This window comes from Accipiter gentilis, chromosome 6, assembly GCF_929443795.1.
Source record: "Accipiter gentilis chromosome 6, bAccGen1.1, whole genome shotgun sequence".
Taxonomy (NCBI): domain Eukaryota; kingdom Metazoa; phylum Chordata; class Aves; order Accipitriformes; family Accipitridae; genus Astur; species Astur gentilis.
Window position 1 is genome coordinate 29,845,193 of NC_064885.1, and position 12,355 is coordinate 29,857,547.

Sequence of the window (12,355 nt, forward strand, 5' to 3'; positions counted from 1 at the left end):
ATTCATGTATACATTTATTAAGCCAAAGGAGTTTGATCATACCACCGTATGTTACCAGAGCATGTGAGATCCCTTCTCTTTAACCTTGCTAACAATGGTATTTTAAGTACTTGTTTGCTTTTTGCCCTTCAAGCTTAAAAAATTAATCCTTTCCACATTTTCCCATGAAAGGATCTTTTTTTTTTTCTTTCCTTACTGTACAAAACAAATGTTTCTCAGACATGTAAACAACCATCACAGAAATGAAACTGCTGTTAAAGTTAACTTTATAGTTATGGACATTCTGTTAGATTTGTATCATGTTAGATGTATTTCAGCTCAGTGACTCCTTCAGTGAAAGTTATTATTGTTATCATCACCTGCACTGCCATAGTGCCTAGAGGCCCTGGCCAGGGTTAAGGCCCTTCTGTGCAAAGTGCTATACAAATACTTCAGTGTAACTCTGAGGTCCCTGGTAAGAACAGCATTCACTCTGCCTCCCTCTGCTCAGTGGCGATCCTCACAATTAATAGGAGCTGGAGTGAAACTCTTTCCAGACTAAGTCTGGAGTTGATGTTCAGTTACTGTTGAAGAGAAGAGAAATGTTACTACAGGCCAATCCTGACGCCTGCAGTCCTGTGCGTAAAGCTGCTCACACTCATGGGAATGCTCATATGAGTAAGAAACTCCTGTGGGAAAGGTCTGCAGAATTGAGTCCCTGGATCATTGAACTCCTTTGCAAGAAAGCATGCAAGAAAAGCAGACTGATTCCTTTTCTCTAAGGTTTCATCAGTATAATTCTAAGAGAGAAACAGACAGGGTCAGTTGCTCAGTTTCAGCACCTCAAGCATTTTGAGTTCTGATCCCCAAATTAAAGAAGCCTCTGCTCTGCCTTGGGCTATTGTGGACAGGCCTGGAAAAGTCTGTTGGATGCTCTTTGTCATCAGGAGGCAGCGGTTTGCCGTTACAGAATGGAGGGCCTCTGTTTTATGGTGTGAAGGCTGCATCCTAGGCAGGAATTGCAAAGATTGTGTTTGGCCATCAGTAGAAATTATTCTGAAAACACTTCAGAGCAATTGCAGCTTAAATAATGATTATAACTTGGTATTTGAGGTGAAAAAAAAAAAAAGAGTTATATGAAATAAATAGCAAAGAATCAATGTCCCTGCACAAACATAATGTATTCCTGCCTATGAAGCATCCCTTGCAAATTACTGCTCTTCAGGTTATGTCAGATGTTTAAATGAACCCTTTAGAGCTAAAATACAGTACTCTGAAATGAGGTTAGAAAATTTTCAAAAGGACTAATGGAAAGTGTGTACAATGCTCTCTTTAAAACAAATTTCCCACCTGGGTAGCCTAGGAGTGTGAGGCCTCAATAGACATAGAGCCGGTCTGAAATGGCAGCAGGCATGTGTGTCATGATCTGCATGCGCAGCCACCAGTAGTAATCCATGGGGTGGTAGCGGGTGTAGGGGGTTGTGGAGGTAAGCGCGTGGGCCACGCTTTCGATGACTGGCGAGGTGTCTGTTGAGCCGCTGTTGCAGTACGTCTCCATCTTGCTGACCTGCTCATCAAAGTACTTCCTGCCATAGTCTTTGCGCACTATCTCAGGGAGCTCGTCCCACATTTTGTCGGCTATGGCTTTGATTCGCTCAGGGCTGTACAGGTTGGTGGCAGCTATGAAGTTGCCAGGCTCCACAATGCTGACCATCACCCCCTGGGGCTGCATTTCATACCGCAGGCAGTCGGAGAAGGCTTCCACGCCAAACTTGGTGATGCAGTATGGTGACCGGGCAGGACTGCCCATCCGACCCATCATGCTACTGATGTTCACCACACGACCTAGACAGAGGCCAGGCAAAGCACAGCTGAGCTGTGGTACCTGATCCAGAGCAGACACCTGACACACACCACCCAACAGATTCCTGAACATGCAACCACCCGCCCACCGCACATCTGTAAGGGCTGCCTGGCAGACCTGCTCGTGGCTCTATCTGAGCTTTGCTGTCCTACACAACAGCCTTCAGGCAAGAGAACAAGCCCATTGCTTGTGCTCCTTGGCTCATTATACCTGAGGGAACAGGCACATGATAACACACAAAGCTCAGTGCTACAAGGAACACAGAAGAGGCCGGACACAGCCTGCATGGTGGGAAACAGGATTGCTCAGCAACAAATCAGGGCTGAGCCCAGACAAGAAGCAGCAACAGCAAAGAAAGCCTCTGGCACCAAGGCTGAGTTCATTTATTTGTAAGTCAAAGGCACAAAAACCAGGAGCCCAATGGTGGCTTACAGTGTCTGCACCACAAAAGGTCAGAGCAGTCTAAGTCCATTGCACCCTTTCCTGTGTGACAGCTGGATTATAGCTCCAGGCACAGAGCAGGGGCCCTTCTCCTCTCCAGAAGCCATCCATTGTGGCTGGAGAGAATGCTGGTATGTGGATGCTGCAGTCTAATTAGAGGTTGCAGTTCTCTGCACTTTCTATCAGTGCTCATTGCTGAGTTGTGTTAGAAACATGACCACAGAAGTGGATACCCTTCCATGGTGGAAGAAATGCTGCCTGAGCCACATACAGCCCAGGTCTGCAGCACAGGACAACAATGTTAATGTTTGTGGATGCCTCAAGAGTAAAAAATATTCTCATTTAGTCAGGTAGTTGGCTGCAGTACATGAAAGCTTTTGCCCTTTTATGCTGAGACCCACGCAAGCTCCAGGTCTGCATTCCTTTGCTGTACAAACCCCACCTCGCATATGTTAACAAGCTCCCAAAGTAACACAACACACAGCTGAAAAGTTCCCTGCAACAAGCATGTCATAGTACACTGCTGCTGCCCACCCTGCCAGCACTGGCACTGCTGGTTTTTGTATAGAGGGGAGGATTACTCCTGACACTGGAATTTATGGTGAGCTGCAGCTTCTGAATAGGTAAAAGAAGGTATGACAGGTTACTTCTTGCGTGGGATGTTGCAGAAGAAGGCAGCACAGATGGGAAAGAGAAATAATAAGGGGTTTTCAGGGCTGCTGCCTTGCTGTATAACTCAGAGCGATTAGGAAATCTGTCATTTGTTTGTATGCTGTGGGTCACATTCTGTCTGTACAGGTATGAAGGTGGCCAATGGTGCAGAGAGAAACATAATAGACTTTTTAGGCTCTAACACAGCAAGACATGGGGCAGTATGAGGGACCTGCTCCAGGGAGTACCAGTCAAGAGGAGATCACTCACCCTTTGACCTCCGGATGAGAGGAAGGAAAGCCTTGGTGGTTCGCACAGTCCCCCACAGGTTCACTTCAGCTACCTCCATGTAGGTATCCATGCTGGTGAACTCGACTTCCCCGAATGTGGAGATGCCAGCATTGTTAACCAGCCCCCAGAGCCCTAAGAGACAAAATCAAGCAGAAAGCTTTCCCTCTGTGAGACTAATGAGAGCAGCTTGGAAAAGGCCTTGCCAATAGATTACTGAACTATACAACAGAGCTTTTCATTATGACTTGTAATGATGGAAGCCAGACAGAAGAGAGTCTAGAGCAAGCTTCAGTCTCCTGAGCAAATATAACCATGATCAGGATCTGCCTGTACTGCCCAACACTGCAGCCACAAAGTATTGTGTATAAGGCTTCCCAGGAAGTTCTGAGCCTGCTAAAAGAGAATTTCAGCCTTGTTTAAGCTGTTCTCCTTACCATTCTCTTCTTTTTATCCATCATGATTTTTTTAAAAAAAGCAAAATATAGTCTCTAAATGCAAATAATAAGAATAGGAAAGACCTTGTAAGAAACAAAAGAGTCATTATTTCAAAGTAAAATCCCTAGTGTCACCATAAGAACTAGAATGTGTGCAATGCTGGGAAGGGGGACGTGGGCATGGGTGGACACGCATGCCACAGCCTCTCCCTTTTATTCTGCTGCAACCAAGATAGCAACAACTGAAGCTACCAACTCATTTGGCAATGAAAAGAAAGATTAAAAAGGAATTTGGAATAAAATGAACTCACTTCATATAATATTCTAATTGCACAGGAAACAGACTGAGAAAGGTCTGGGATGGCTTCTCTCTGCTGTTTAGAAAAATTCACTGTTATCTGTTGACTGACTGTGTCCAGATCTGTGTTCTCAGAAGCAGCCCAGAAAAGGCAACTTCACCCTGGCCTATGCTTGAGAATATAGGGCTAGAAAACTTAATTTATATAGAAGATCCACATATAAAAATTAAACATAAAGTAAAAGAAATATGTTTATGCAAAATCCAAAATAAAACATCACCAGTTGTTCTGCTTTTAAACAACCTTCGTGTGTTGAAGTACGGATGTTCTTTAGGGAAAAAATGTAGTTCACCAAAGGGTGGAAAGGTTTCAGGAATGCATGAGCAACTTGGATTTTCACAGTACTGGAGCAGAATTTGCTGTCATCACCTCAGTAGAATGAGGTAGGCAGGCTAAGAAAGTCAGTTACATCTACCCCCGAGCTCTGAAATCTGTAGTGTATGGTAATATCCACAATGTCATTAATGATACTCAGCTGGCTTCATGGGAAATCCTTTGGAAAACCTCTCCATTTTCTTAGGCTTTTGAAAGTTTTGGGGAGACATTTCGTTTGCTAATGCCCAATCTTTGGGCACTGGCCAGGTTTTACAATATAAAAGGAGTCACAATCAACTTCAGGTCACAGGAATAAAGCACTAATCCCAGTGCCTTGAACACCACCTTGATTTCTGCTAATGTCCCTATATAAGCTAGTGCAGAAAAAAGCAGTTGTCTTTGTAGATGTTGTCTTAAGTGGGAAGCTGCTTTCTGATACAGCACAACATTTAAACAGGCCATTTGCTGTGCACTGCTGCTCCTCAAAGCTTTGTGCGCCCTTCAATCATATGCTCAGCTTTTGAAATATGCCCTGTAAATGCTCTCAGAGCCCAGCTGAGGGAGCTCCTGCCATCTATGTGACCTTAGAGCCCATTGCATGCACCTACCTTTCTCTGGGTCCTCCAGGCTGCTATTCACATGCTCCACTGCTCGGTCCACTTCTTTGCTGTCACAGACGTTGAGCTGGACAGTTCTCATTCTATCACTATTCATGTTGTCCAGCTCCTTGGAGCCACCATCTCCCTTGTCCTAGAGGGGAAGAAAGTGCTGGTTTGAATCTGGCCAAAGACCTTGTGTAGAATATCAAATACATAGCAACCATCAAATTGAGCAAAAGAGTGCACAGGGCAGTCACAGAATAATCAGGACAGTCCTGCAGCTCTAAGAGGAAGGGGAACAGACAAGGATGCTCCTGCAGGACACCATTCCTCAAGCATCTCCATCTGACCACGAGCCCTGCCACCGCGTCAGTTGGTACAAACTGCTTCGGCCACCAAGAAAGCAGCCAGAACTGGATCTGCCCCGGCAAGGCAACTCCTGCCCAGTACAAGCTCCTGAGATCAAGCTATACGCCACTGCCGCAGTGGTGGGAATGGGCTGCCATCCTCGCTTTGGCTTGCATAAGGGGCGCAGCAAATAGCTTGGCAGGGGTATGGTATAAAATAGCCGGTGAGTGGCTGCACATGTACGTTGCATGTGCTTCTCAGTCACGTTGCCAGCTCTGGGAGCGACAGCCCTAGAAGAGGGACTGCCTGCCCACTGCTCTCTCCCTTCAGCTGATCTACGCACACAGCTCCCACTGTCTGGAAACCTACCTACTGCCTCCGACAGACTCCTACAGAGTCAATCATCAAGAGCCTGGCCAGCTTCCCTGCGAGCAATTCCCCTCAATGCCTTTTCTAGCATCTTGCTCTCTTGCTCTCATCTTGTCTCCCGCCATGAGCTTTTCCTCACTCCCATTTCCCATCTCCACTCCTTTTTTCTCAGCTCAGAACAACAGATTCCCCCAGTATACACATATCCACTCACAGCCCAGACAATTAACTGCAGCCAACCCCTGAGATACCTTTCACATGGGCCAGACGCTGCTACCAACATGGCTGCCACACCCAGACCTAGTCCCTTCACAGCGGTGAAGCACTGCCTATGGTGCTTCCAGGACACAGACATGGGATATTAATATGAGTTTGGGACTATCCCTGAATTGCTCCTATGTTTATAAGCTACTGGACTCTGCTGGCCACTCCAGGGTACTTTTGTAGATGATGGTGAGGTCTAGCTCTGAAAATAATGACTTTTTGGGAATTTCCCTGTCTTTACTGTAAGAAACTCCCTCTGTCCCCCCAGTATCATCCCTCACTAGAAGTCTTTTACTCTCCATTACCAGGCTAGACATGAAGCATGTCCCACAGGACCATGTGATAGCTGCTCAGCTCTTCTTCCCCCACCGCTCAACCCTCCAGGTAGCCTGCTCACTGTGTCAGCATCAGCAGGCAAGCATGGGAGTGCTCTTCACTCCTGACAGACGAGGCTTTTTTTGACAGATAGCCTTTTTCCTCTAACCTGAAACAGGCCAGGTCCTCATAGCAGGGCTCCTTCCTGACTGCTGAATGACATTAGATTGTTCTAAACATCTTCAGCCACAGGTGCTCCCTGTCAGAGACTGCCAGCAGTCAGTTGTCAATGAGATGCTGCTCATCTCCACAGTCTGAACCCCAGATGCCCATTTGCCCACCCCGGAGCAACAGTTCCCTTTAGACACCATGCTTTAGATACCACAAGAAGGTGGCTGTACGTCCCCCTGTCTCCGTGCCACCTGTCCTCCAAAACAACCTTCTCCTGGCTCCCCTCATTCCTGGGCTTAACCACTGTGCTCACAGATAGCTTACTAAAGTTAAGTACCTGACATCTCCTCTGTCTTCTCCACCCTTCCTTATTCTACCACAGACTGTTAATACCGGTTAGTGTTTGTCCTTAAGAGATGGCATCTACTACACTCTCTTCACATGGAAGCATACTGCATACAAAATGGAGCAGTTAAAAGTCCCATGCACAGTTTAGTGGTACGTTTCTTTTTTTACAGTGACTGAAAATAGAGTTTCGTGCTAAGTTTGCGGCTCACTCAAAAGCACTGTGGTGCTGAAGCCTGTGTGTATGGCAAAGCATTGAAAAGCATACAAGTGGCACATGTGGGAATGCCAATAGGGAATCAGCAAACGCAAGCATGCAAGTCCCTTGGAAACAGCAGATATGGCTAAAGGAAAGAGGAAGAACAATAAGGCCAAGGTGCATCTTTCCCCGATCCTAGGTCTATGAGGTGCTACAAGATCTCTGGGCCACAGCCACATGCCAGCCTCAGAGGCCTCATAAGCTCTACGGAGACCTTCACAGTGTCCTCTTCTTCCTCCCTTACAGGGTTGGCTCAGCAAGCCAATATCCCTCCCGCCCTCCCACCCACATGCAGCTGGGTGCTTGGACAGGGACCCTTGGGGCTGGGATCCTGACTAAGAGTTGGAGTCTGGGCATTAACCCAGACCCACAGGGCTATTCCCTTGGCTCTTCAGAAAGGACAGATGGGTGGTATTTAAATCAGACACCCTGTGACTGTGTCATGCTCTCCCGGCACGGGATGCAGCCTGTCCCACAACCCCCAGGCCCATACGCAGCAGACGAAGGACCTTCTCATGCTACACCGAGAGACCAGCACATCTCTCCTGTCAGCCCCAGAGTCCACTGTCCCATGGCAAGAGGACCCAGCTCTTGCATATGGAAAAAGTGCACCACTGCCTCATTTTCCTGTCTCCATGGTCACCCTCTGGGGCCCACAGCTTCAGCTTGTATCTTTATCAGTGTGTCCTTGAAGTGGTATGTAACACCCTATTGCTCTGAGTACCCTTGCTGAGCCCTACAGTGATTGGCCTGCATGCTGGCTTGCTCAGATAAACTCTGCCTTCTCATCCCCCTGCAAGCCCCAACAGGCCTGAGCACCCAAAGCAAAGCAAACAGGGCTTCCACCACACGCCTGACAGCCGTGAAAAACATCACATATGTCCATGGGTAACAGGTACCAACGGAAAAATACTTTATTCATCTTGTGTCAGCTGGCTCCTCCAGCTATTAACCAAAGAGGAAAAAACAAGACAGCTGCAGCGTGATCGTTCGTTGGATTCAGTCTACCACTGTCTTCTGGCAATGAAGCATCAACACAACTCTCACATGAATATATTTGCCAGTGAAAATGTTATGAAGAAACCGTGTGTGAAATAGCACACTGTTAGCACAGATCCATCCTTGGCTCCCCTCAGTCATGACCCTAACACCTCTCTCAGGTTTCCTTCAGTAAAAATTCAGTCAGGCACTCAGGATCTGGCCACTCTAGGAAACCTTTCCTGACAAAGAGTCAGCGCTGCACACACTTCTAATCTGCAATAAGGACGTGGCATTCCTAAGAACAGTGCATACCCTGAGGACACAATGGCTCTCCAAGCTGGAGTACACTTCTGATGTGCAGGTGTGCTGTGAAAAATAGTCCCATGAAAATAACACTGAAGTTTCATAGTCATTTCCTCTCTGTCAGGGCTAGGACAGATATACCCAAGAAAAGATGATGCTTCTTATTTCTACCTCCACTTCTATCTAGCATCTAAAAACACACCAGGCTTTTTCTGCCCCTAAAATCAGCACCAGCAATAATTACACTCTGATCAGAATTCTGCTTATGGTTCTGCTCATGAAACCTGTAGCACAATGAGAAATCAGCTCAGACTCCTGGACTCGTTTTAGTTCTAAAGAGCAGTTCTACATAAAGTATACGGCCTGAAGACACATAGGAGGCCAACCTGTTAACCAAGGAGCTTTCACATTTTACAGTGGTTTTCTGATGACAACTGCTGTTACCAGTCTTGCTATAGTCACACAGATTTTGGAACATGGGATGTGAGTCCAGCTAAAGAAGCAGTATTTAATTACACAGTGCTACAGCAAAGCTTTCTGCTGATTTTTGGCGAGGAAATACGTATCGGTCAAAGCCTAAAAGAGTTCTGGCATGCTACTGCACGTTAGCTTATGCTAAAATTGTCAGAAGCCAAGATTTTCCACTAACATGCATTCAGTAGAATGAGTACTGAAGACACCAAAATGGAAGGGAGGTTTCAGTGACAGTTAAAAGACATGCTCACTGAAAATGTGGTCTTTCTGGCAGCTCAGACAGAAGAAGTGAAACCCAGAAGTAACTCTGCAGCTCTGAAATTTTTGGCTCCTGTCAACAAAGAGGCAGGCTATTATTCTAAACAGTGGGGTTTAAGTCTGCAACGTTCTTATATTCTCTAATGTTGATATTCAGTTACAAAAGCTGAGTGGAAACATCTGCCAAAAAAGTACTCATCTACCATCTCTGCTTGACACCTTTTGAAAAGCAACAGTTTATAAGAAGTGTCTTGTTCTGTGAAGCCTGTAGAGGGAGCCCAGGTTAACAAATAAACCCTTGACCCAAAGCTGAGACACCAAACGGGACAGAGCTACTGAAACACAGACTTCTCTTTTCAAAAAATGCAGCAGAAACACTAATAATTTAAATTTAAAACTAATCATTTAAGCAAAACTTAGTAATAATGGGAAAATTAACAGCAGAAAGAGTATTGATAACATTAAAAAACACCTGGCAAATTCTCTTTAAATAGTATAACTATTCAAGATACATTTATAGTGATGAGTGAGCTAAAAGATTAGAATCAAAATAACTGACCCACCCCAAGATATCCTGAGGAGTAAGTTTGCTTCTGTTGGGAAATGGCCACACAGCTAAAAAAGTGCAGTGCTTCATAAGGAAAGAGAGGCTAAAGCTCTCTCCTATTTTCCATGACCAGGCATCTCTGCCTGCCATACAGAGCACTCCTGGAAAGTATATCAAGACTGCGTCACTAAGCTATTTGTGGCCTGATTCTGCCCTCATTTGCACTAGTGCAACTCTATTGCCTTCACAGAGATTTCAGGAGACCCTCAATACACACTGAGGCACGGCTGTACTCATGAATATAGAAAAATATGCTCATATCATGTGCCATAAGATCACTGGTGGCTTGGTGTATGTCACAATTAAATCAAAATAAACCCTGCATAAATATGTATAGTCTGAGAGCAGGGCCAAAGGTCCAGACTGAAACTCATCCCAAAAATTGCTTATGGATAGGCCTATAAAATTAGATTTGGGGTTCCGGTCCATCAGATATTGAACAGACCACAATGTTGTGATTCAAGTAAGAACCTCCCTAGATATCACTCAGTCCGGGTTCTGGTCTAGACCAGGTTATGCTCTATGAAATTCAAGTACCCTTCTCTTTCCCTTGGGGCTACCAACCACCCTCCCTCTCCTTGGCAGAAAGCTGTGCAGAGTGGAGAGGGAAGATTGGATTTGCTACGTATCTGTCCACGTGCCACAGGTGAAGAATACAGTTTTTGTTTTCCCTACCTTTTGCAGGCAGCCAGCGTAAACAATGAAGCCTTTGCCATGCAGGTGCTTGGCCAAGGCAAATCCAAACCCTGAGTCACAACCTGTTATAAGCACAGCTCTGCTACCAATCTGCAAAACAAAACAGAACAAAACACACTGGAATTGAGTATTTGAAATCAGTGATTTGCAGTGCACAGAACAAAACCATGCCCTTGGCCAAGAGCAGTCTGTTCCAGGGACATTCTCTACACTCGTTGCCAGCTACTGCCACCCAGTGCCTCCTGAAGACAGGAAACAAAGGTTTCATACCGAGTTCACTGCAGTGAGGCAGGATCACTGTCCTCCCACCACAAAGAGAAGTTTGGCACCTCTGGCAACAGGCTCCCAAGGCAGAGACCAAGCAAACCACCATTCTCTGGCAGTTCACATCCATCTTGTAATCTGAAAATATACCAGACAGTTCCCAAGACACGTTTTCCTTTCAGTAGGAACTGTTCCTGGATGTTCAAAGCAAGCAGGAGTCCACTCTTCTGTGCCATGCATCCCGTAAGGCATGGAGAAGATAGCTTGACTGAAGGAAGGATATGGGTTAACCTTACTGCCTGCTCACTCCTCTTTCTCTAGCATGTAAAACCTCTAGTGCTGGGTTTTAAGAGCTACACAGAATCAAGTGGGTTTAATATTTGAAATTAAGACCAGTTAGTCATCAGTCTTTTTGTTCGTTCGTTTGTTTTTTGGTCGTCTTATTCTTCCAACTCACAATTTAAATAGAAGTATACCTCCTTCCTTCTCCAAACCCCTTATTCTAACCCAAAGAGAGGCAGCAGCTAAATGACATGTTAAAAATTGCATGGTGGATCAGACATTCCAGCAGCAATAAGTACACATGCAGCAAGGTGCTGCTGTGGGTGGGATTAGGTAATAATTACTTGCAATTCATTCCAATTAATCTCTTAACCTAGAAATTTGGCTTTCCCCAGCATACACAGGGACTGATCAGGGTCACACTGGAAGCCCAGCAGTGATGCAGGGGCCGTATCTGAATTCCTCTGAGACTCTGTCCCAGGGTTATGGAGCAAGATGTGCATGCTCTAGCACTGCTACAGTGCTGAGTTCTGTGCTAGGAGACAGGCAAGAGGGCAAAACAACCCTCCTTTTGCCTGGCACTGTTCCTGGCAAGCTAGCACTTTCAAAGAGAGGGCTGTTAAAGAAGAGGGCCACTCTCCAGATCAAAAGGTGAGGATTTATTTACATCTCTTTACAAAGCCATAATCCAGAAAGAGTGCTTTATTAAGAATTTGTCATGCAAATTCCCTCCACTTTAAGGTGGAAGATTTAATCTGCTGAGTGAGTTCCAAAAATAGAAAAAACCCACTAGTCTGATTGTTTATTTCCATCCGTAGCAGCATGTACCATGCTACGTCAATGGAAGATCTATGCTAGGAAAGAATGTGGAGTATGTTGGAGAGGTCCAGCTTGTAGTCCTTCTGGCAAATCAGAAAGAAGAATTTGGTCACCAGGCTTCAGGGACTTTAAAACCCCAGCTCAGCAGAACTAGTTCCTGGAAACCACAATGACACTCACCTGATCGACTTCACTTGCATAAGAGCGGCTGCCACATGAGGACAAGAGAGGGAAGCAAAATCTTTGCACAGGCCTGTTAAAACAACAAAAACCAACAGAACAATCAGGCATGGAATATCTTGTCCGTACCCTGGTGCTGCAGCATATACATGAAAAGGAATGTAGTGTTGCCTATATACATGATGTAGACTGTCATTTGAGAAGACAGAATCCAGTCTACTGTTCTCCTTAGTCTGTGCCTGTGTGTTTCCTACAGTATGAAACATTTGTTTCGCAAAAGACCTCGATGCTATTTCCAGCTGCAGAAGCTGTCTGGATATTACCAAGAATTCTAAAATAGCTCTTGCTCTGGAGGCACAGAGCTCCTTCCATCCGCAAAGCATGCAGTACAATGTTTTCATTTCCAACAGCAACAAGACTCTCACTTAAGAGCTGCACAAAGTTGGGGTAGAGGAAGTTATTAATTTGTCTGATGAAAGTATTCTGC

At 45.6% G+C, this 12,355-nt stretch overlaps 1 protein-coding gene across 1 annotated transcript in view; it reads right to left on the reverse strand.

The window, feature by feature from the left end:
* BDH1 (3-hydroxybutyrate dehydrogenase 1) overlaps positions 1–12,355 on the reverse strand; it is a 16,611-nt gene continuing 4,256 nt past the window's right edge. Inside the window, exons 3-7 of the mRNA XM_049802280.1 lie at positions 11,869–11,941; positions 10,303–10,413; positions 4,943–5,084; positions 3,206–3,358; positions 1–1,824 (exon numbers count right to left, since the gene is read on the reverse strand). Coding sequence (XP_049658237.1) covers positions 1,355–1,824; positions 3,206–3,358; positions 4,943–5,084; positions 10,303–10,413; positions 11,869–11,941 — 949 coding nt within the window. The 3' untranslated portion in view covers positions 1–1,354. The remainder of the gene's footprint in view (positions 1,825–3,205; positions 3,359–4,942; positions 5,085–10,302; positions 10,414–11,868; positions 11,942–12,355) is intronic.